A 23,162-nucleotide genomic window follows, 5' to 3' on the forward strand; every position below is an offset into this window, starting at 1 on the left:
GTGTAAAATTACTTCTTTCTCGAAAACTAAGTTACTTCAGAGGGAGCCGTTTCTCACAATGTTTTATACTCTCAACAGCTCTCCATTGCTTGTTACCAAGTAATGTTTTATTCTTATAATTATTTTGAGTAATTACCAATAGTGTCCAGGCAAATAAATTTGTTTATCAAATACATTGTTTTTTCTATTTTTTGTTTAGTTGATGAATGAAAGTTGCCCATGTACAAACTATACAGACTAATCTTAAAAACACACAAGACATTGATTGAAAGAAAAGATATACCACTTATTTGTTTGAATCTTACATTCACATGTGGTTTAATGCTTCAAAACAGGCAACTTCAGTTGAGTATATAACACTCGATTTTGCAAATCAAAGAGATTTGTATTTATTATTGTTTCATTTTAAATCTTTCTGTTAATGCAACCAAGAGATCCTTAAAGGTGACAGGCACTTTAACCTAGAGGCCTGAAGATATCAGTATAGAGACGACAATATGACATTTGTCTTTGTTCAACCCCCAATCATGACAACAATTTGTGAGAATTTCCTTTGAAGTTTTCCCCACTGACAGAGTCAGATGCGAAGGTTAGCTGGAAAGTCAAAGAGCCAGACGATGTTTGTTGCAGTTGCAAGGCTCATTTCCAAATGTCTATAGGTTTATTTCTAAGCCCTCACATCCGATTGCCTTAAGTTCCACTCTCGGGCTGTAACCGAACTGGCGTTTACACCTACGACTACGGCTGTTACTAAGGGTGTTGCTGAGGACCTCCTAAACCTCAACGCATAATGAAGCGGAAATCTAGCTGTAGCCCTAGCTGTAGCCGCCAGTTCAAACACAGCCTAAGGTAGATATGAAGCTGCCTATTCAAGGTACCAGTCTATTTGTTCATTTACTAGCCCCACTGCCAAAGGTCTTGTTCCACTCCAGGTAGATATGAAGCTGCCTATTCAAGGCACCAGTCTGTTCATTTACTAGCCCCACTGCCAAAGGTCTTGTTCCACTCCAGGTAGATATGAAGCTGCCTATTCAAGGCACCAGTCTATTTGTTCATTTACTAGCCCCACTGCCAAAGGTCTTGTTCCACTCCAGGTAGATATGAAGCTGCCTATTCAAGGTACCAGTCTATTTGTTCATTTACTAGCCCCACCGCCAAAGGTCTTGTTCCACTCCAGGTAGATATGAAGCTGCCTATTCAAGGTACCAGTCTACTTGTTCATTTACTAGCCCCACTCCCAAAGGTCTTGTTCCACTCCAGGTAGATGTCCAGATCTGACTTGGACACACTTGGTCTCATGTGCTGCAGAGCACCATGGAAGTCTTGATACAATATAGGACGGACCTAGGCAAACAATAGAAAGAATACAAACACTAGATTATAGGGGGTCATGGCTAACAAATCTTGTTATATAGAGTAACCACACTCTTCTTATTACCGGTAATGACACCAAAATAGAGCTGAAGACCACATTGTGGGGAAATGCGCTCAATGTACCCCATGCAGGGCCCAATTTCATAGAGTTGCTTAAGCCAAAATATTGCTCAATGCTAAAAAAAAACTGCTAAGCAAAATGGGCAGATAACCAGTTATAGATAGTACAAATGACAGTAGCCAGTAGCATTGTGTACTACGGTACTTTTTGTGCTTGAGCAGCTCTATGATATTGGGCCCTGGTCTTAAAGCACGGTGGCTGCTGCTCAAGTCTTGTTTTGTGTACAACAAACAAGGTTTTATTTCATGAACCCTTTAGGAGATTTTTTTTTGGGGGGGGGGCAATAGGTGCACACCTGGGTGTGTCATTGTCGATAATTTACAAATTCCCTCAATTATGACAAAAAAACAATTGCATCAACTAGAATCACAAAGTCTCAAAAAATATATATATATATTCACTATGGCCATATTCGAATTGATTGAGATGCAGCTTTACCTGGTCAGCACTGATGAACTGAATATCTGTTCCTTGAATACATCGTATAGGACCCAAAGCTGCCTCTCTGCACAGATTGGCCATATCAGCACCAGAGTAACCTGTTAGTCAATTCAATTCAATTCAATTTATTTTATATGTATCATAAAAATGCATGAAAATTGTCTTCTATTCTATAGGTAAGAAAAATAGGTAAAAAAATAATACAGAACTATAAAAAGATTACAGGGCAAATTACAAAGAGACATAGTTTTTTACAACCATCAAAAAATACAAGGGCGACGACCAACAAATAAAAACCATCATTCATACAATAATTGTGATGGTCCATGGAGCTTGGATGGGAAATGGGTTAACAGGCAAAAAGGGCAAAGAGGGAACATGGAAAGGGGAAAGGAGGGAGTATGCCCTGGGTGCTTCTTAAAAGGACGGCCAAACCCACCAGGGTTTTGTTGGGGTCTTTTTGTGTAAGAGGTGAGTGAGTGTGGGTCATGGTTGTAAATATCTAAAAAATAATGTTACAGTTTTCAAAGACAAGTCAGTGAAGGAGCAACATCCTGTATTATTGTCGCACATTACTTTATGTTCACTTCTCCTGCAGTTGAAATCATCTGAGCCCAATTTCATGGCTCTGCTTACCGCCGAATTCTGCGCTTACGCTCACGATTCCCCGCTTACGTGCAAGCGCCGAATTTCTGCGCTAGCCTGGTAAGCGTATAATGCCTAGTAACGTGGAGCCACACGCACAGAAGCCCTAATTCGCCGCTAAACCGTGAAATACGCTTGCCGTAAGCACAGAATTCCCTGCTTCCGTATGCACCGATTCTGTGCTTACGGTAAGCAGAGCCATGAAATTTGGCCCAGGTAAGTTTATCAGCGCTTACCATCAGTCTCCGAACACACCATGTCCAGTTCATCCTCCGTTAGCGAGTAGCTCTGTTGGGTCAGTAGATTCTGGACAATCTGCTTTCTAGCCGGAGCCTCAGGTAGAGGGATATACAGCCGCTTGACCAGTCGCCGTCGTGCAGCCTCGTCGATCTCCTGAGGACGATTGGTCGCACCAACTACAAGGAGGCGGTCTTCAGAACTGGTAGTGGCACCGTCCTGAGAAGAAAAGATTGCAATGTAAGTGTTGTTTAAAGTAGGAAAAAAGTTTGCAACATCGATGTTCTCCAGTTCACTACATTGATATACTTAATTTTGTGTACACATCTAAAAATTGTAGGAAAATTAACATCGATGACGGAGAAAAACATTTCAGAAATGTTCCAATTCAGTGTGACTTATCTCACTATTATGACCAGACCAGTCATTACTTTATTATGAGCAGACAAGCTAGATTTGAACCCCAAAATTAAACATTTACCAACTGCACCGACAAATCAAAAGCGTAAATTGCCCAAATAATAATTGTGGAGTTTTTACTTCTCTGTGGCAGCGTTTTTATTTCAGAAGAAATTGCTAAAAAAGCAGAAAGGTTGTATTCCAGATAAATAGTGGTAGTACCAGCCAACCTGGCTTCGAACCCCAACAAAACACTTACCAACTGCACCAGGAATTCTGTTTTGATCCGTCGAGATGATTCATGTTCATCATTGGACCTCTGAGACAGCAACGAGTCGATTTCATCAATGAAGATGACGGCGGGTTGATTGCATCGGGCGACAGCAAACAGCGCCCTCACCATCTTTTCTCCTTCCCCGACCTAAGGACCCAAAAGACCCTTGTCATTCCATCGTCAGAATTAAGAAGATTTTTTTTATGAAAGGTATGACGGCTGTGTACAAGGAAGACAGAATAAAGTTTGGAAAAACCCCAGGAGTGTGTTTGCAAAAGGTTTCACTGTGTCAACAACTAGTAGGTAGGACCTGTATAAGAAGCCTGCATGTGATTGTGCAACAAAATCAACTCTTGCTTTTGGAAACTACAGTGCAAGATAAGTCTCCCTATCTGTCTTAAGTATGTTGATGGGAAAGCTTTAGCCTTTTCTCGTTATTAACTTTTTGAAAGAACCCTTGAACCTTGACCCTGACTTACCCATTTTGAAGTGAGGGATGATGCACTGATGCTAAAGAACGTTGCTCCAGATTGACAAGCAATGCATTTTCCTGCAAATAATCCAAACTGCTCAGTGTATGTTCACAGTACAGAAACTAAAAGTTTCCACAACTTTGCAACTAACTCCAACAAACTTTCTATCACTATCTTCCAAACGCCAAATGATTCATTGCCCGACGGGATTATAACTGACCTCTCATCAAAGGCACACTCAGTGGTCAAGAATGTGGAGGTCATGGGTTCATATCCTTTCCAATTGTCTGTGGATTTGTTTTTCTTACAGGACTAAAAAAGGACCGGGTATTTGGTACTTATCACACATCTGTGTAAGCACCAAAGTAATTATTCTATGCCAACTGTTGATAGCCATGAGTAGGTCTCTAGCGATAGTATTAGCAATCCTGTGAAATATAACTTAATAGCATACCATCCGAGCCCAATTAAAACAATTTATGGTAACCAGAAAAAGTTGAACACATAAAATACAATTTCTCATGTAGCATCTGTGACGGGTATCCTGCTGATTGTAGCTTAGCAGATTTTGTCAGCAAGATTTCCTGCTTAAGCAGCTCTATAAAACGAGTCCCTGGAATCGTCCCACTAAAAAGAAGACTCCTTACCTATTAGAGTCTTACCAGTACCCGGAGGACCAAACAGAAGCAGGCCCTTGGGAGGCCCTCTGAGACCAGTGAAGATATCCCTGAAACAAAGAAAGGTCTCTTCAGTTTGTAATTAAGATCACCTTTTATGAAGTTACATATCTTGCAGCTCTGAAGTGTCAACATTGAATGCTATAAAACAAAGTGCGTTTAGAAAAACATTGAACTGCTGGACTTGTTTGGTTGGTAGGTTAGAGTTGAAGGTTAATTTAGGTGGAACAGTTAGTGAAAGACTACCACTGTTTTTTAATTTTATAAATGTTGTCACTTTGACTTACGGTCTGAGCATCGGCCATACAACAATTTCTTTGATAGTTGTCTTAGCGAATTCCAAGCCAGCGATGTCGTCCCAATGTATTGGAGGTCCATGATCCATGATCTGCAATCAAAGGAAATGTTAACAACAAGTTTCCTCCCCAATTGGTATTTTCCATTACATTCAATCTTCTTCTTTCCTCTCTCCCTCTCTCTAGTCGACCGGGGTCGGAATCATGCTAAGTTTTGCCCATCCCTGTCATTAAGTTGGGAAGATCAGCTGGAAGCACATTGATGTCCCTGGCAACTACATCTGTATAACTGAGCCTTTGTCTTCCCCTGTTTCTCCTTCCATGTTTCGGTGACCAGGTGATTAGCTGAGAGACAGGTTCTTTGGTGCTTCTGTATGAATGCCATGCTAGTCTTCTTTCCTACCTCCAACCATCATTGGAACTCTACGGTCCCTATATAAGGCCTTCTGTAATCTTGCTCTGGCAGGCGTGATATTTGGTTCACAGAAAAAGTAGCAACATTTTATTGAGTACAAGTCCTGGGCCCAATTTCATGGCTCTGCTTACCGTAAGCACAGAATCGGTGCTTACCGTAAGCACAGAATTGGCGCTTATGGAAACAGAGAATTCTGTGCTTTTTAAGCGTATTTCACGGGTCAGCGAAAAATTTTGGCTTGCGCGCGTGCGTACTCCACGTTACTAGGCATTCTACACTTACAAGGCTAGCGCAGAAATTCGGCATTAGCATGTCAAGCGGGGAATCGTGATTGTAAGCGCAGAATGCGGCGGTAAGCAGAGCCTTGAAATTGGGCCCAGACCTACATGAACAATGTATGTTCAACATACAATATCGTATAGGCTTTAATGTACTTTCCAGGCTATTTAGTTATACTTTTTCTAATTTTTCTTAGGGGTAAAAAAAATCACCAGGAAATTTTGTAATTTTTTAATAACTTTGATTGGGATGCCAGTCAAAAGCCATTCAAACTGTAACTGCTGTATAGACAGAGATCACACACAAGTTTATGATACAACTTTGAAAGCGGCAGAAAGGGGATAAAATGTTTTGTTCCGTAGTAACAAACCACAGGGAAACTGACTAGGTAAATTTTCCAAACTGTTAAAGGGAAGGTACACGTTTAGTAATTACTCAAAACAAATATTAACTTAAAAACTGACTTGGTAACGAGCACTGGAGAGCTGTTGATAGTAACATTGTGAGAAACGACTCCCTCTGAAGTAACGTAGTTGTTGAGAAAGAGGTAATTTCTCACTAAAATAATAAAAGACTTCTAGCAAGAAGTCTTTTAAAGACTTCTAGCTAGAAGTCTTTTATTCTTATCTGAAAGCACACAAATTCGTCCAACAAGGGTGTTTTTTCTTTCATCTTTTTCTTGCAACTTCGATGACCGATTGATCCAAAATTTTCACAGGCTTGTTATTTAATGGTTCCGATGGGATACACCAAGTGAGAAGACTGGTCTTTGACAATTACCAAACGTGTACCTTCCCTTTAAGGTAAGATTTAAGACGATGGGTTTCAACTTTCTAGCATACCTCATTTGCAATGAGAACAATCTTTTTGGGATCGATACCTTTCAGAAACTGACTGGGTAAATTTTCAACAACTCTTCAAATAAGATTTAAGGTGATCATGGATACACAACTTTCCACATACCTCATTTGCAATGAGTTCAATCATTTTGGGATCGATTCCTTTCAATCGCTCATCTGTCACCTCCTCCTCACCGCCTCCAGTCGTCTTTGACCTACCACCAACCCCTGGCTTTGCTCCTTGGTGACCTCTGAGATGTTACAAACGGAAAAGGTAAGTTTACATTGTGTTTAGCAAAGTTGAATACTCCTCCAGCTGATAATGAATTTGTTTTCATGAAATTACACAAACCTAATGAAAGGAGAAGTGGTGATGGCCTCAGGCATCGACCCTAGCATAGTCTTTCTCTTTAAGTTTTAAAGAAAGTTGTACCTGGATTAAAAAGCTCCATGCAAAATAATTGTATCTTGAAGCGACTCAAGTATATTTTAAGTGTGATTCGATGTTTTGACAATTTCAAACTCCCGCATAATAGACGTGTTTTTAGCACACAAAAAAGTTGTTAATGGCCTGATGTTCCGACCCCAGCAGAGTCTTTCTCGAAGGCTAAATTGTTATTTTAGGAGATACAATGTTTTTGACAGACACAACGATTTGTTTCATTTTTTTATCAACAAGTTAAATATGAAGAATTTTCAGGTATGAAAACAAAACCAGAAATCTCACCTTTCAGCCTCCTCCTCGTCTCGATTGATCACCGGTGGAACAAACTTACTGTTTAATCCTCTCCTGGTGCTTCCCAGTGATTTCTTGTTGGTTCCGTAAGCTGAAGGCGTAGGGGCACCACCCCCTCCACGACCACCAAACTTCTTCTGGTTGTTTATACTCTGTAAATGGAGGACAAATTTTATGGGGAATAATAGTTGATTGTATTTCACTTTTTACTGCACTCGTTACAATGAAGTAATACACCTAAATGCATAGGCATCATCCAGCCACCATCTTGGAGGTTAAACAATGGAAAATGCGTATGTACATGCAGGGCCGATGAGCAGCCTTCTTTTGACTTGAGAGGGCACTGAAAGGGCGCCTGACTCAAACAACACTACATTGTGCAGAAGACATCTGCTTTAGAATGCCAGGGGTGCTGGATTAAAATCAGACCTGAGTTGAGTAGCAAGTTGCCTGTGGATTGTTTTCCCCTAGGATCAAGATTTTGGTCAGGATTTTGTACAAAAGGGTGTCCAAATTGTTCACACACAATACAACATAATAACAGAAAAAACAGGGTGTCCAAATTAAAAACAGGGTGTCCAAAGAGTTTGCATAGGATTCAGGAAAAGTACCTACCTGTGTACGAGAGTTGATCAAAAACGATATGTTTACCCTTATGCAATTTTTACATCTATTAAATATTGCTTGAGAACATTTTACATACTGTGAGCAGATAACACATATCTAAACTTACTAGCTGTTCAGAGGCTGTTTTAAATACATTTGGTACTGCATTGGGACAATCATCATAATCGTCTTCCCTGGGTCTTGCACCTGGACCATCATTCTGTCTTCTCTCTGCATAACCTGCACGCTCAGGGACTGAGGTACGGAAGGGCAACTGACCATCCCCATGGTACTCTACTGTATAACATGATTAAGTATAGAACATGATTAGATCTTTTAAAAATGTGATCACTTTGTGACAATTATCACAGCTCCATATTAAAATTTGATGTTTGGTACATTAGCAACATCCTGAATGCAAATTTTACTTAACATTTTGAGACTTCAGCAGCAAAAAAGTTGAAGTTGGTGAAAAATTCTCAGATACCTTCTTGAAACATTGTCTTTCTTTTCAGAGTCTGTGGTAGAGCTCCAGTCGTATTAAACACACTCTGTCGAGGACCTTGATGTGAAGGAAAGCCAGGATTCCTGTTTAAAGGTCCTTGGTTCTCAGACCTGTTGGCAGTGGCTCGTGAGGCAAAGGCAGGTACAGGTTGATGGGGGGCAGAGTAGGACCCTACAGGGGCCTGTTTGTTGGGAGGAGGTGCAGCTGCGTTCAGAACCCGATGGTGACCCCCTTGCCATGGAGTCTGCAAATTTGTTGCAGGAGGTTGGGGAAACGTCCCTCTGTTTGTAGTTTCCTGGAAGGCTGCGGCCGGATCTGAAGATCTTGAACTCTGACCCGAGTTTCTTGAACTTTGACCTGGTGGATGATTTGTGGCATTGGTTGATGAACCTGAAGGTCTGCCTGGTGGATATGACGACGAGGAGAGTGGATTTGATGGTGGATTGAATGATAGGGAAGAGTTGGTTGAACTTGTGGATCCTCTGAGGTTAGAACTGCCTGGTTGATTAGGAGCACTTGTTGACGTTTGTTGATCAACAGGCCTTTTTGTTTGCAGAGTTGTTTGATTGAGGGTGATCTTCTCATTGAGGGTGATCTTCTCATTGAGGGTGATCTTCTCATTGAGGGTGATCTTCTCATTGAGGGTGATCTTCTCATTGAGGGTGATCTTCTCATTGAGGGTGATCTTCTCATTGAGGGTGATCTTCTCATTGAGGGTGATCTTCTCATTGAGGGTGATCTTCTCATTGAGGGTGATCTTCTCATTGAGGGTGATCTTCTCATTGGATCTTACAGGTCTTCTACTTTCCGCATTTCTCTGAAAAACAAAAGTTTAAAACAACAATCCTGACCAAACGTCTTCGGAATAATCTACAAGTCAAACAATTACCAGCCACTCTCTCTTGTTCAAGTGTCGGTTTAGCATCTACAATAATAAATTGCACAAAATCAAGACATTGTGATTCAATAACTAGTTGGCAATACTCATTCAAGTAGTGGGAAATCAGCGGTTGGTAGGATTCGAACCTACAGTCTTGTGGTTGCAAGTCCTGTAGTCTAACCACTGGACCAAGGTTTAGGAACTAGATTCAAACAGACCATTGGTAGTTGCTGTGTTGTTTTGTTCCAGTTGCATAACAATGTTTCTTACCTTGGAGGTTTGCAATAGGCTCTGCACACAAGGCAGAGCTTTTAGGCTTTCAGATGTGAAGGATGTCGTCCATTCTGCACTTTCTACAGTCAATTAAAAACAGATTTAATAATCACTGAAGGTAATCAAGACACTAATATTGATTTCTTGAATCAATGACACAATTTAGAGTCAAGTGATGCCACCTTGTTTTTAACGTTTAGAATACTCTTGCATTTTACTCCAAAAATATGTTTACCAAATATTTTCTTTTAAGAAATTTATCAATGTACACTTAAGGTTCACAATATAAAACCTCTTTATTTTGGTTCAGTAAAAATGATAGATTACAAGACCAATTAGGGTTTTCGAGCAGAGATTATCTTGAATTTTGAGTCTTATCGACGTACCATTTGGATGATTTGCACACAGCGTCAGAGCACCATCAGCGTAGTTATTAAGCCCTGAAACATAATAAACAAAATATTTGAAACAATACAGGTAAAAACAATTTGATCAGATTCAAAAGAAATTTCAGGAAAACTACTTTTGAAAGGTTTGAAATGAAGAAAAGGCAGGGTTTGAACTTAGATTTTATTCATTAATTAGCCAGTCGGACCAGTTGGATTCTTGTCTTTACTTGTCTGTCAGCTTTTTTATTGCTTAGCAAAAACTGGCTACCAAAAGTCCAATTGACATTGTTGTGACGGGAGCCCTATCTTGGGCATAGCCAAGAAGTTTGCTAAGCAATATTTTCTGCCATAAATCACCTTGATGAAATGGGGCCCTGGTCTAAATCAGGATTCAAACTGGGGTCCATTAAAGAAAAGAGTCAAGAGAAGAAGCCACTTTACCAACTTGAATGCCCAAATGTTGAGGGAGAACATCATTGAAGGATGTATTTACCTGTCTCTGGATTGACACTGTCAACAATAGCGGAGTATGACTTGATGTACTGCCTTGCAAGGTCACCATGAACATCTTCATCAATACTGTCAACACAAAGAGACACAGTTTCTTGTCAAAGACAGGATTTTTTTATACTTTTTTGGGGGGCAAGTTGCTAGACACACAAGGCCTGAAGGCCACTTCAAGGTGTGGGCTACAATTGTTTTTTCCCAGAGGTCGTTGCCACCTACTCCTAGGGCTGAAACAGGGTTCCCCCTTTCACAGTCCATACGGATGTAGGCTTAGGTATCATCAGTCCGAAGCCTAGCCAGTAAAGCAGAAAGCACTACCTCCCCAATTTTACGTAGGAAGTGTCACAACCGGGATTCGAACCCACACTCTGCTGATCAAACACCAGAGCTTGAATCCGGTGCTCTTAACCGCTTGGCCATGACACGCCAATACTTTGCTTTGGTATTTTTCACTGCAATTATCTACTAATAAAACGTGTCACAGCTTAGCGGTCTAGTGCTGTAAAACAGATCAAAAGCTTCAGAATTTACAGTGAATTTACAGTGAATTTACAGCGGCGACTGATGAAAGAGAACAGGTGATGGTGGCGGCGACTCCAGGGATGCGCCCCATACATACAAAACAATTGCCCCCTTAACAATTTGAGGATGAGGCGGCCACAGATTTTTGTCTTCTTCGAATGATGAATTAATTAGGATACCCCAAAACTGTCCTAACAATTTTGAGGTCACACATCCATCTTGGTTTTTATTTCATGCTTTTCAATGTATTGTAGTTCCAACATGTTTCACCTGTTACCTGAAGAGTAAAATACTTCTGGATCCGAATCACATATATAGCCTACCTGTCTATTGTCCTGGCCTGATAAATTTGCTGCAGAATACCAGTAATACTGTCTGCTCTCACACCAGGACCAGCGTCTGGTCGCTGCAGGTCGAAAAAGCATTTCTGCCATTTCTGCAAAATGAAACCTTCTGCTTCTTTTTCATCCATGGTTTCCGTTTCCATGTCAACATGAATGAGATCTTACTTCGGGGTGGTCTTCAATTCTGCTGTAAATATAGAACATTTAATATTTCAAAATGTACAAAAAAAATTATCCTTAGTTGCTGCCATTGTTGTAGATGTCATCAGACCGATAATGTCAAAATTTCGAAAAAAGGAATACAGCGCCCCAGTTACTGGGTCTAGTAGTATAATCATGAGCATAGAGCAAGCCTTGCTCTATCTATGGTATTATGAGGTACGTTCCGCTAGCGGAACGAACCTCATTTAGGAGATAGGTCATCACACCATACATAGACTCGTAGTCTTAGAGCAAGGAACCTCTATGCTCACCACACAGTGTCACTGTACACAGCTAGACACACACAGCCCACCTCCACCATAATGGACAGACAACAAAGTTTATGTTTGACTTTTCTTTGTTGACATGGTTGATGAGTACTTCTTACTACTAACTAGAATTTACTATAACTTTTTATAAGATACAACTTACAAGCCGACTCTCAACAAAAACATTGGGTGCAGAAGGAACTTCTTTTCACAGCGAATAATTAATTATTGGAACAGTCTCCCACACAAAGTAGTAAATGCCAAAACAGCATTCAACATTCAAGAAAGAGCTCGAAGCCTATTGGAAGGAATCAATGATAGGATATGGGGTCACAAAGGCATAAGCCTAAACAATTTCTCCCATCAATCGTAAGTAAGTAAGTAAGTAAGTAAGATAAGGCTCACCCGTTTCGTTTGTGCATTCTAAATTAAACACAACCTTAGATTTTACAATATAAGTAAGACTGACAGTCGGCATGAAGCAAAGGAGACAATTTACTCATTGAACAAGTGTTCACAAGAAATCAGTAAATCACAAAAGAAACTCACTTCGCTGTTGATGAATCCCCGATTTTCACATTTCCCGCTAGACTACTCATCACTGGCTGCTTGCTGCACAGCGTTTTACATGCAACGCGCGAGATGACGATTGTGTTTACGTTCTGCTGGTGTTTTTGTGGTCACATGAGGGCGGTATGACAGTAAATGTCAAGCAACAGATGAAGGAAGATGGCTGCTCCCTGTGTGTATTTTGTTGCGACTTTTGTTGTGTTTATGTTCTTAGCTCTGTCCGAAATTTTAGCCGAAAATCGGCAGATAATTGTCCCAGAAGATAACACACGTTGGGAAGAATCTAATGGAGTAGAATATGAGCCCCACTCGCCGCTCATACGATGCGAATACGTGTAAGTGAAATGTTCCTGTTTTGTTTGTGAATTAAATTTTAAAAATTAATGTTAAAAATTGTTCAAGTTGTTACTAATTGTTAATATTAGGCCTACTGGCTAGTTAGGCCTATATATTATTAATATTATAGCGGGGATAACTTTCCGTATGGCGCCACCACTTTTTCACTAATTTTTCATAAAGGGATATCTCATTGAGGTAAATTAGATACTATTTTGGATAACTTTCCGTATGGCGCCACCACTTTTTCACTCATATTTACAAAAAGGGATATATCAATCAGGTAAATTAGATACTATATTATTTTATTTCGAATGAAAAAGTGGTGACGCCATACGGAAACTTTCCCACTATTTTTTCATATCGAATGAAAAAGTGGTGGCGCCATACGGAAACTTTTCCTTACGCAACACCCTACTTTTATGCCGTGCATGCAGTTCATATCGAGTTTGACAAAATGTAGCGCGCAAAGTTCATCCACACGCGCATTCATCCAACATTACTACTATTACTAGACCCAGGAATCAGTTACTGGGGCGCTGTACTCCTTTTTTCGCAGGCATACATGTACATAGTCACAAGTTTCAATGTTTTTCTCTTTTCTTTTTTTCCCCTTACATCAGGCCACCTGAGTATGTTGAATGCGACGCTCCAAAAGATTTAAGTTCAGAAAGTATCAATACCACAAAGAAACAGGATGACATTGGATGCACAAAGGTAAAGTATTATTATATGTGCTAGGGGAGAGTGTTAAACCTTATGTCTGACCATTCTTATTCCGATTCTTATTCTTTATTTGGCCAATAAACAATTACAAATACAAACAGACAGTATGTCAAATAGATAATTATAAGTACATGTACAAAAGTAAATACAAAGCAAGAAAAACAATAAGGGCACAGGAAATGATAAAACAACCCTAATGTGATGGCCAGGATCAACAAAAGTATAATTAAACACTGTAGCTCGAAAGCCTGTTAATCCAGTCACATAGGGAAGCAAACACACTATAAAAATACTCTCTTTGGAAAATAATAATAATTTGAAATAAATATTATTATAAATAATCTGTTTACACAAAGCACAATTTAAAATAACAAAACCAAAACCAGAAATTAGACAAGCAAATAGCAAATAAATAAATAAATAAACAAATAAATAGTTTATTAAAACAAATAAATAAAAAGTATTAACAAATGAATGAATAAATAATTAGAAAAGTACATGTAAAAAAGAGATAAACAACAAATAATTCAATAAAGGGATGGATTTAACAAAAAATAGGTCAATCAACGAAAAAGTTAATCAGGCAATCACCTTTTCCACTTAAACTCTTACATCAATAAACAGATGATTAAATATGAATAAAGCAATCAAAACAACAAAACAACAAAACAACAACGAAAATTAAATATATGGCTTAACAAATAGGTAAATCAGTAAATGAATAAATAACAAAAAATAAAATAACAACACACGCAACGGAAATGAGCTCTTTTCCAACATAAATGTATCCAAAAAAAATAATGGATTAATAAATATAAATAAATAAATATAAATAGATAAATATATTCATTATAATAATAATAATAATAATAATAATAATAATAATAATAATAATAATAATAATAATAATAATAATAATAATAATAATAATAATAATAATAATAATAATAATAATAATAATAATAATAATAATAATGTGAATGTTGTGGAACAAAGACAAGATATAATGGTCAAACCAGAATTTATTTAACAAGACCAAGGGCAAATTTCACAGAGAGCTAAGACTGATTTTAAGCCGTGTATCAATTTTAATTGCTTAGCAAAGTGTGAAGTCTCAACACAAATCATTATGGTGATATTGACAACTCATCTTAAAATGAAACTTAGTGCTTGGTGAAATCCAGCCCAGAATCTTAATGAGAAGGAACTCCACAAAGTTTACCATGTAAACTAGTTTTATTTGAACAAACAACACTAATAGAAGATTTAATCGGTCTACAAGTATTCTTTGATATTCAACAGATGTAAAACACATTCACCAGACTCTAACAAAAACTATTAAACATCATTTTTTTTACAAGATTTTACAATATGAGATAATAATATTAAAATGTAAAATACCAAGACTTGTGTGGTCTTGACTTTACATACCCAACACTAAAATCTCTGGCCCCAAGCATGCGATACAGTGTAAAATTTTAACCATGGCCTCAAAATGACATGTCAGATGTTCAGGTTAAGCCTTAGATGGTCTAGGTACTTTTTGTTGGACAAAAAACACAATAATGTCCACAGATTTCCATTAAACTTACACAGTTTGAAGATTATGATGGTAGAAAGCTTCCCTTAAAATATTACTTGCTGAGGTGCTGTAGTTTTTGAGAAATGAGTAAAACAATGTCATGAAAATAATTTTCGTCTCAGTGACCTACAGCACCTCATCAACTAATATTTTAAGGTACCCTTTCTACTATCATTACCTTCAAATGGTGTAAGTTTATTGTAAATCTGTGGACATTGTGTTTTGTGTTACAAAAAGTACCCATATCCCCTTTTATTTGCCTTCAAGTGTGCAACTCCAGCTTTGTAACTTTGCTGCTTCTTTTTTCTTTTCCTTTTTTTCCCCATTCCATAGGAGATGTATGGTAAACAGCAACACGGCCAAGTACCAACAACATCAGTGAACTGCACAGTACTTCCTGGGATTGCTTGCTACGGCAGTAGGACATTTGTCAAAGACAATGTGCCATGTATTAAGTAAGTAATCTGCTTTATGTATTATTTGTATTCACCCCTCACTTGTGCAGCATCAGCAGTTCTGCTCTGGCTTAAGATTTGTTCACATTGCTGCCGTCGATTTCACAAAGAGTTAGGGACTCATCTTATCTCGAGTTAGGACGAGTAACTCGTCCTAATTTAGGATTAATCTTAAGGTCTGCATGCTAGAGTGCAGGGTTGGGACTCGTCCTAAGTCCTAAGATTAGTCTTAAGTTAGGAAGAGCTTAGTGAAATCGACGGCTGGCCCTTACAAGTGAATGGAAACTTGCATACCACAGGAATCCAAAATGAGGTGTTAAGATTGATTGTTTTTACTTGAGGTATATTAAAGGCAGTGGACACTATTGGTAATTACTCAAATTAATTATCAGCATAAAACCTCACTTGGAAACGAGTAATGCGGAGAGGTTAATAGTATAAGACATTGTGAGAAACGGCTCCCTCTGAAGTGACGCAGTTTTCGAGAAAGAAGATAGTTTCCACGAATTTGATTTCGGGACCTCAAGTTTAGAATTTGAGGTCTCGAAATCAAGCATCTGAAAGCACACAACTTTGTGTGACAAGGGTGTTTTTTTCTTTCATTATTATCTCGCAACTCCGACGACCGATTGAGCTCAAATTTTCACAGGTTTGTTATTTTATGTATTTGATAAGATACAGCAAGTGAGAAGACTGGTCTTTGACAATTACCAATAGTGTCCACTGCCTATAAGGCATTGGCTTAGCTTTTTGTAAAGAAGCCCATTGGGCAACTAAACTGTGTATTTTTATTACCCTCAGGAAGTTTTAGTTGCTCATCAACGTATCTAATGATCTAATGATCACAACCAGTTTGGTGGTCAAATGAGCATTCAAACACTCAATGAATAAACTGCACATTTGTTGTTGAATTTTTAAATTGATGAAGTTCACATCTGAAAAGGTAGTACATTAAATAATAATAATAATAATAATAATGATAATGACGTAGCCCGACTCGAGGAGTTACCGGCACAAAGGAAAATGAGATCTTTCTTTTGCATGCTGTGATAAAATGAGATGATAATGATAATGATAATGATAATGATAATGATAATGATAATGATAATGATAATGATAATGACGACGGCGATGGCGATGATAATAATAAAACTTGTAATGCGCACATATCCACCCTGCTGGGTGCACAGTTTTTTAGATCTGCAATTGTTGCATAAACTCACATCTCTTTTGTTTGCTGCTCCGTAACAATCATCCATTTAGCATCCCTAAGGTAGATGAGTGTTTTAAAGCCATTGGACACTTTCTGAACAGAACAAAAGTTCACAGATTTACAAATAACTTACAAAGTTTACAGAAGGTAATGGTGAAAGACTTCCCTTGAAAAATTATTCCATGAAATGCTTTACTTTTTGAGAAAACATTAAAACAATTATCAATTCTCGATATCGAGAATAACGGATTTATTTCAAACACATGTCATGACACGGCGAAACATGCAGAAACAAGGGTGGGTTTTCCCGTTATTTGCTCCCGATGACCATTTGAGCCTAAGTTTTCACAGGTTTGTTATTTTATATATAAGTTGTGATACACGAAGTGTGGGCCTTTGGACAACATAGTTTGTAGTGGCCAGCAAGACAAGTTGCAGAGATGCCATGTTCAGAGACCAGCTAGGTATTTAAGACCCCCCCCAACCAGTACTGCCCCCAACCCCTCAACTCTCCATGCTCTGATGAACAAATCTGAACATCTCCCTGATTATGGGAACTTGTTTTCCTATTTATTGTTATTCTAAATGATTGTCGGTTGCAAAATCAACCTTTCAGCAGGATGTAAATGCTTGCAGCTCTGGTAGGGGTGAGATTTGTACTGGCGCCTCCTAGTAGAGGGCAAAAGAGGAATGGAAATAAACCATACGACCAACCTGATGCCCTAAAGTAAAGCGAGTCTTCTAGAGTAACCTTAAATGTAGATCTGTCTCTCATGCTGCACTTTTCTTTTTTTTCCGTCGGCTTAGTAGTAGAGTGTATGTCGTGAAGAGAACAGGACCTAAGATGGAGCCCTAAAAAGGGACCTCGTGCTTAAGGTTCCCTAAAACTAAAAAATTACATTTAAATAAGTTCTATCAAAAGGGAGACTTTGATAGCTAGTCATTTTGTGAATATGCTTTGAGATGTAATTTAAAGGAACGTTACAGAATTGGTAAGAAACAAAAATCGTGAAGATCACAGATTTACATAAAACTACCAGGGCATAATGATGATGACAGTAGAAAACATCCCATGAAATATTTCTGTCTGAAATGTCATATTTGATGAGAAATAAATAATCTAATTTCGCGTTTGGAGTTTATCGCTCAGTGAGCGTTTTATTCATTTTTGTTTTGGCATCGCTGCAATGCAAAATTTGCAATTGGTTTTTCACTATTCTTTCGTGACCCAAATGGCCGATCGATCTTAAACTTCTACAGGTTTGTCAGTTTATGTATATGGTGGATTACATCAAGTGCTTATACTGCCAGCAACTTTTTTGCTAGCAAAACCAATTCTGTAATGTTCCTTTAAGTAACTTTATTTTAAAAACAAATTCTTTGAGAATTTCTTTGCCAAAATCGTCATGCTTCAGCAACTCTTTCTTGTTTTAACCTTGACACCTGACAACCGATTTTTCTTCTTCTTTCTGACACTTGGTTAGATACAACGGCCATTATTTTGTGACAACTCTCCTCTTATCGGTACTGCTTGGATTCCTCGGAGTGGACAGATTTTGCCTCGGTCATGTCGGCATGGCTGTTGGGAAGCTACTGACCCTCGGTGGGTTAGGGGTCTGGTGGATATTAGACATTGTACTCCTGTGTACGGGTAATACCATGCCATATGATGGCAGCAACTGGTGCCCTAATTATTAAACAGATCAGCCAGGGAGCGGAAGACCAGATACTAGACATTGTACTCCTGTTTACGGGTAACCATGCCCTGTGATGGCAGTAACTGGTGCTCTAATTATTAAACAGATCAGCCAGGGAGCGGAAGACCAGGTTCTAGACATTGTACTCCTGTTTACGGGTAACCATGTCATATGATGGCAGCAACTGGTGCCCTAATTATTAAACAGATCAGCCAGGCAGCGGAAGACCAGATACTAGACATTGTACTCCTGTGTACGGGTAACACCATACCCTACGATGGCAGCAAATGGTGCCCTAATTATTAAACAGTTCAGACAGGGAGCGGAAGACCAGATACTAGACTCTGAGCTTACCCATGAGGGGTATCAATGCTACGCCAGTTCTGTGTCAACAAAGTGTGGAAGGAACATTCATTTGACTGTAAAGACTCGCGGGCGCAGGGAATGGGGCATTGGTGAAACAATGAACCAACTGTGCTGTTGCTTCAAAGCTACGCCAGTTCTGTGTCAGCAAAGTGTGGAAGGAATATTTATTTGAATATAACGACACAGAGGGCACAAGGGTTTTGGCGTAAAGGTCAAATGTTGAAATGTTGAACCAATAGAGCTGTTGCTTGTAACGAACCCATTGTGCAACTTTGAGATATTTCGCAGTACTACCATAGATCCTTCGGCGTCGGCAGCACGCAGGTTTAAACCTGCATCTCTGTGGTGTTTTGTGTGGTTGCCATAACCTCATTTGTTGGAGATTCCTGTGATTAGTCCTTCAATGCTGGGTGTATTTGTGTCCCAGTTATGGCAGGCCAACATTGGTACTGACTGGGCACACTATGCCAAAAGAATTAATCAGTTAATTTCTAAACAGGGAATCTTATAACACATACATGTATACACATAGAGTTTAATCCATCCAGTAACTGATATCGGAAATCTTACAAAACATACACACATAGAGTTAAACCCATTAAGTAAATGGTATTGGGTGGCATCTACCAAAGGGCAGGCTTCTTTTCACAAATCTTAAAGGAACACGTTGCCCTGGATCGAACGAGTTGGTCTATAAAAAGTGTTTGTAACCGTTTTTTATAAAATGCGTATGGTTGGACAGATATTTTAAAAGTAGAATACAATGATCCACATACATTTGCCTCGAAATTGCGTGGTTTTCCTTTTACTGTGCGAACTAACACGGTCGGCCATTTATTGGAGTAAAAAATTTTACTCCCATAAATGGCCGACTATGTTAGTCGACGAGGCATGTTTGTGTGGACCAAGGATTCTACTTTCACAACATCTCTCTAACCATATGCATTTTATAACAAACGGTTACAAACGCTTTTCAAAGACCAACTCGACCGATCCAAGGCAACGTGTTCCTTTAAGAAAACCACAGCACGTGTTTGGACCTGACAATGTGATGGGTCTCACTCCAAAGGGTTAAAAAGACATTCTTCATTGTTGCCTCGGCAGCCAAAGCCAGAGCTGTAGTCACCTACGAATGTCTTGCATTTATTGCCATCTGTTGATAATGCCCAGAATGGATCTTCAGCTCGTAGGCAATGGGGCATTTTTTACTGGAATTGCCAAAAAAAAATTGTGATTTATGATCTAATTTGCTTACGTCGGCCACACTTTTCTAATTAACCGTGCCTATTGTAATAGAACTGTGGACAATACATTGGAGTGTTGATGCAACTAGAAGTATTAATATGCTGTAGACTGTGTCATATTGTATCAAAGTCTAATGATTATGACTGGCCTTGGTTGTTCAGAGTAACAATGTAACGCTGTTATTGTGGTGGTTGGCTGGTTGATTGAATATTAAAAAACACAATTATAAGAGTCACAGTACAGTGTGTGCACAACGACACCACATCATGGAACCCAATTAATCATTTAATGGGGCGTGGTGTTCGTCCCCGTCCCCGGGGGCTTACCTGGATGGTTAGTGGGAAATTATACACGTATACCAGGCTTGCCGATCCAGGAATTTCACCAGGGAAGTGTTAAAGGCACTGGACACTATTGGTAATTACTCAAAATAATTGTTGCCATAAAAACTTACTTGGTTATAAGTAATGGGGAGCTCTTGAGAGTATAAAACATTGTGGGAAATGGCTTGCTCTGAAGTAACGTAGTACTTTAGAGAGAGGTAATTTCTCACTCGAATATTAAAAGACTTAAGCCATGAAGCCTTTTATTATGCATCTGAAAGCACACAAATTAGTTTGTGCAAAATAGTTTTGTTTTTCTTTCCTTATTTCTTTACCATTGAAAGTTGGAACATTTATTGGGTTGTGTGATTTGACCACCATCTGCTTTTGTAAAGTTATTTTCTCAAAAGAGAAAATAAAATAAAAAATGTACCACTTTCTATATTTTGTAAATTACTGAGTTGTGAAGAAAAATGTATCAATTAAAATGGTAGGTCAGTAGCTGACGGTTTCTACTGATTGCAAATTATTTTAGCCTCACTGAATCTTTATGTCTGTCTCCGCTAGTATTTATTTATTTATTTATTTATTTACCTTCTCCAGATGAAATAAGGACAAAATGTTTACCTTTTTTAAAGGGCCAGGGGTCGATTTCACAAAGAGTTAGGACTAGTCCTAACTTAGGACTAGTCCTAACTAAAGGACTAGTCCTAGGAGATATACAAATTGCATGTATAGTCCTAAGTTAGGACGAGTAACTGGTCCTAACTCAAGATAAGACTAGTCCTAACTCTTTGTGAAATCCACCCCAGATATTTTACCCCACCCCAAAAATTATTAAATAAATAATGAAATAAAATTAAATACAAAATGAAGGAACAACAAAACAAACGAACAAAATATAGAATTTGGTAAAAATAAGGAAAGAAGGGGGAAACCACCCTTAAAAAAGGGGGAGGGGAAACCTTTTTGTCAAAGATAAAAGTTCAGACAACTGCACAGCTGAGTCTGTGCTGAAAGAACCCCCTCTGTTGACCAAAATAATTAACTGTTGCTGACTATGACCATCGCCATCCACACACTGCAAACAAACGTCCCTTTGATAACGCTTTCATTCAACTCAAGGACAAAAGAATTACTAACTGCCTTTCGGGTTACTGCGGGGGCGGACTGAATACCGGGAAACTAGCGTGGTTTGGGGACAGTTTATTTATGCAGGGACAGCAATGAGGGTGGTTTTCTCATATTATCTGATAAATCTTGTGGGCAAATGGCAAATTAAATCCCACAACCTTGAGAGCAAACACCCGTAGATAGCTTGGTATTAGTCATCTATAACCTTACTGTTAAAATCGTCGGGAAACTTCAGTCTTTATGGGTTTTTTGAAATTGGTGGAATGAACCGATTCACATGGATTTGATTTAGTTCCACACATTGTTTTGTTTGTTAATCAAGGAAATAGTCATCTACAACTGAAATCGTCTGACAACTTCATTGTTATGTTCTTTTGGGATACTGGTTGAATGTTGTTGTTTTTTTAATAATCGATTCGTTTTGTTAGTGTCAGTTATAACAATAAACAGATCGTGACATCAACAGTATAACGAATAAACATCGTTCTGAGCCATTTTCGTGAATCTTTCTCAGAAGCAGTTGTTTGGTACACAATTAAGAACTGCTTTCTTATGTAAAAACAATAATAATACTTATGGTTGAAGAGACGAATATGAGCAAAGATCACCTTGCCGTTTTCGCTCAAGTATTTCTTCAACAGTGAATTTGAAAGTTTTATTCAAGCATTTAGAGACATAAGGAGAAAGTTTAAAGGCAGCGGACACTATTGGTAATTACTCAAAATAATTATTAGCATAAAACCTTTCTTGGTGACGAGTAATGGGGAGAGGTTGATGGTATAAACCATTGTGAGAAACGGCTCTCTCTAAAGTGCCATAGTTTTCGAGAAAGAAGAAATTGTCCACGAATTTGATTTAAAGACCTCAAGTTTAGAACTTGAGGTCTCGAAATCAATCATCTAAACGCACACAACTTCGTGTGACAAGGGTGTTTCTTTCTTTCATTATTATCTCGCAAGTTCGATAACCAATTGAGCTCAAATTTTCACAGGTTTGTTAGTTTATGCACATGTTGAGATACACCAACTGTGAAGAATAGTCTTTGACAATTACCAATAGTGTCCACTGTCTTTAAACTGGAACGTTCTCATATGAATGTTCCCAGCGTGGCCCACGTATAACATTATCCTCATAACACACACACACACACAGTGTACGAATCGTCCTTTGTTTTAAGAATAACATTGATTCGATTTGAACTTGTTTCGTATAAAAACAAACATCGCCCTCGCGGTTTAGCAATCAGTTGGCCTAGATTTGTTTTATTTAAGAACACATTCCTGGAATCAAGTGATGGAGGCAACATTATCTGACCATGGAGGAAAGGATGTTGGATTTGCTAATCTATGAGTAATTATACAGATCGATTGACAAGCAGCTGATATTTGAGCTACTATGTGGACATGACGTTTGTACATCGATTGGATTTCAACCTATTGATGACATTGTAAACCCTCATGTCACTGTAGTATTGTTACAACCTACAAACTGAACAATTTGAAAATATACAACCTACAAGCTGTAATAATTTGAAAATATATTTATATTTTAAATCTTGTTTTAAAGTTGACTTGTATTATTGTTTCTCCTAATTCAATATTTGCCCCTTTAAAAGTTTAACCCGATTGTGCACATCATGCAGGCCTGTCAAACATGGTCAAACTTATAATGTTCTTTTTTATGTGTAGGCCTACTTCACAGCCCATCCGCTTGTACATGAGCACAGAGGCACATCAACATTAGCCAAGGCCACGTGTAATTTGAATCACCCACACACATTCAAGGATTTGCTAACTGAAGCCAGAGGGGTCGA

The 23,162-nt window shown here is 38.6% G+C and overlaps 2 protein-coding genes across 3 annotated transcripts; one reads left to right on the plus strand and one right to left on the minus strand.

Annotated features, from left to right (window-relative positions):
- Positions 1–306: 306 nt before the first annotated feature.
- Positions 307–12,386, minus strand: LOC117294789 (fidgetin-like protein 1). Of its 2 annotated transcripts, none has more exons than XM_033777313.1 (16): positions 12,252–12,386; positions 11,212–11,416; positions 10,353–10,438; positions 9,857–9,910; positions 9,468–9,550; positions 8,300–9,134; positions 7,940–8,109; positions 7,198–7,358; positions 6,595–6,721; positions 4,929–5,029; positions 4,612–4,691; positions 3,971–4,041; positions 3,477–3,638; positions 2,818–3,037; positions 1,934–2,034; positions 307–1,344 (listed from the first exon to the last, which is right to left on the minus strand). In XM_033777313.1, exons 2-16 carry the CDS (start codon positions 11,373–11,375, stop codon positions 1,219–1,221), a joined length of 2,541 nt encoding a protein of 846 aa, XP_033633204.1. In that variant the 5' UTR covers positions 11,376–11,416; positions 12,252–12,386; the 3' UTR covers positions 307–1,218. The 2 variants fall into 2 exon arrangements, with proteins under 2 accessions (XP_033633204.1, XP_033633203.1); XM_033777312.1 differs by having other exon boundaries at positions 11,212–11,419.
- Positions 12,387–12,422: 36 nt separating this feature from the next.
- Positions 12,423–19,292, plus strand: LOC117294790 (TM2 domain-containing protein 2-like). Its single transcript, XM_033777314.1, has 4 exons — positions 12,423–12,607; positions 13,232–13,325; positions 15,250–15,371; positions 18,069–19,292. Exons 1-4 carry the CDS (start codon positions 12,432–12,434, stop codon positions 18,280–18,282), a joined length of 606 nt encoding a protein of 201 aa, XP_033633205.1. The 5' UTR covers positions 12,423–12,431; the 3' UTR covers positions 18,283–19,292.
- Positions 19,293–23,162: the final 3,870 nt, after the last annotated feature.

The sequence above is a fragment of the Asterias rubens genome, chromosome 9, assembly GCF_902459465.1.
Source record: "Asterias rubens chromosome 9, eAstRub1.3, whole genome shotgun sequence".
Taxonomy (NCBI): Eukaryota; Metazoa; Echinodermata; class Asteroidea; order Forcipulatida; family Asteriidae; genus Asterias; species Asterias rubens.

Coding starts and splice junctions, on each gene's coding strand:
- LOC117294789 (XM_033777313.1), bottom strand. CDS start 11,375: ATGGAAACGGAAACCATGGATGAAAAAGAAGCAGAAGGTTTCATTTTG. Junction 4,042..4,611: donor TACTGGTAAGACTCTAATAG/GTAAGGAGTCTT, acceptor GATTATTTGCAG/GAAAATGCATTGCTTGTCAA. Junction 2,035..2,817: donor GGTGTGTTCGGAGACTGATG/GTAAGCGCTGAT, acceptor ATTGACTAACAG/GTTACTCTGGTGCTGATATG.
- LOC117294790 (XM_033777314.1), top strand. CDS start 12,432: ATGGCTGCTCCCTGTGTGTATTTTGTTGCGACTTTTGTTGTGTTTATG. Junction 12,608..13,231: donor CTCATACGATGCGAATACGT/GTAAGTGAAATG, acceptor CCCTTACATCAG/GCCACCTGAGTATGTTGAAT. Junction 13,326..15,249: donor ATGACATTGGATGCACAAAG/GTAAAGTATTAT, acceptor CCCATTCCATAG/GAGATGTATGGTAAACAGCA.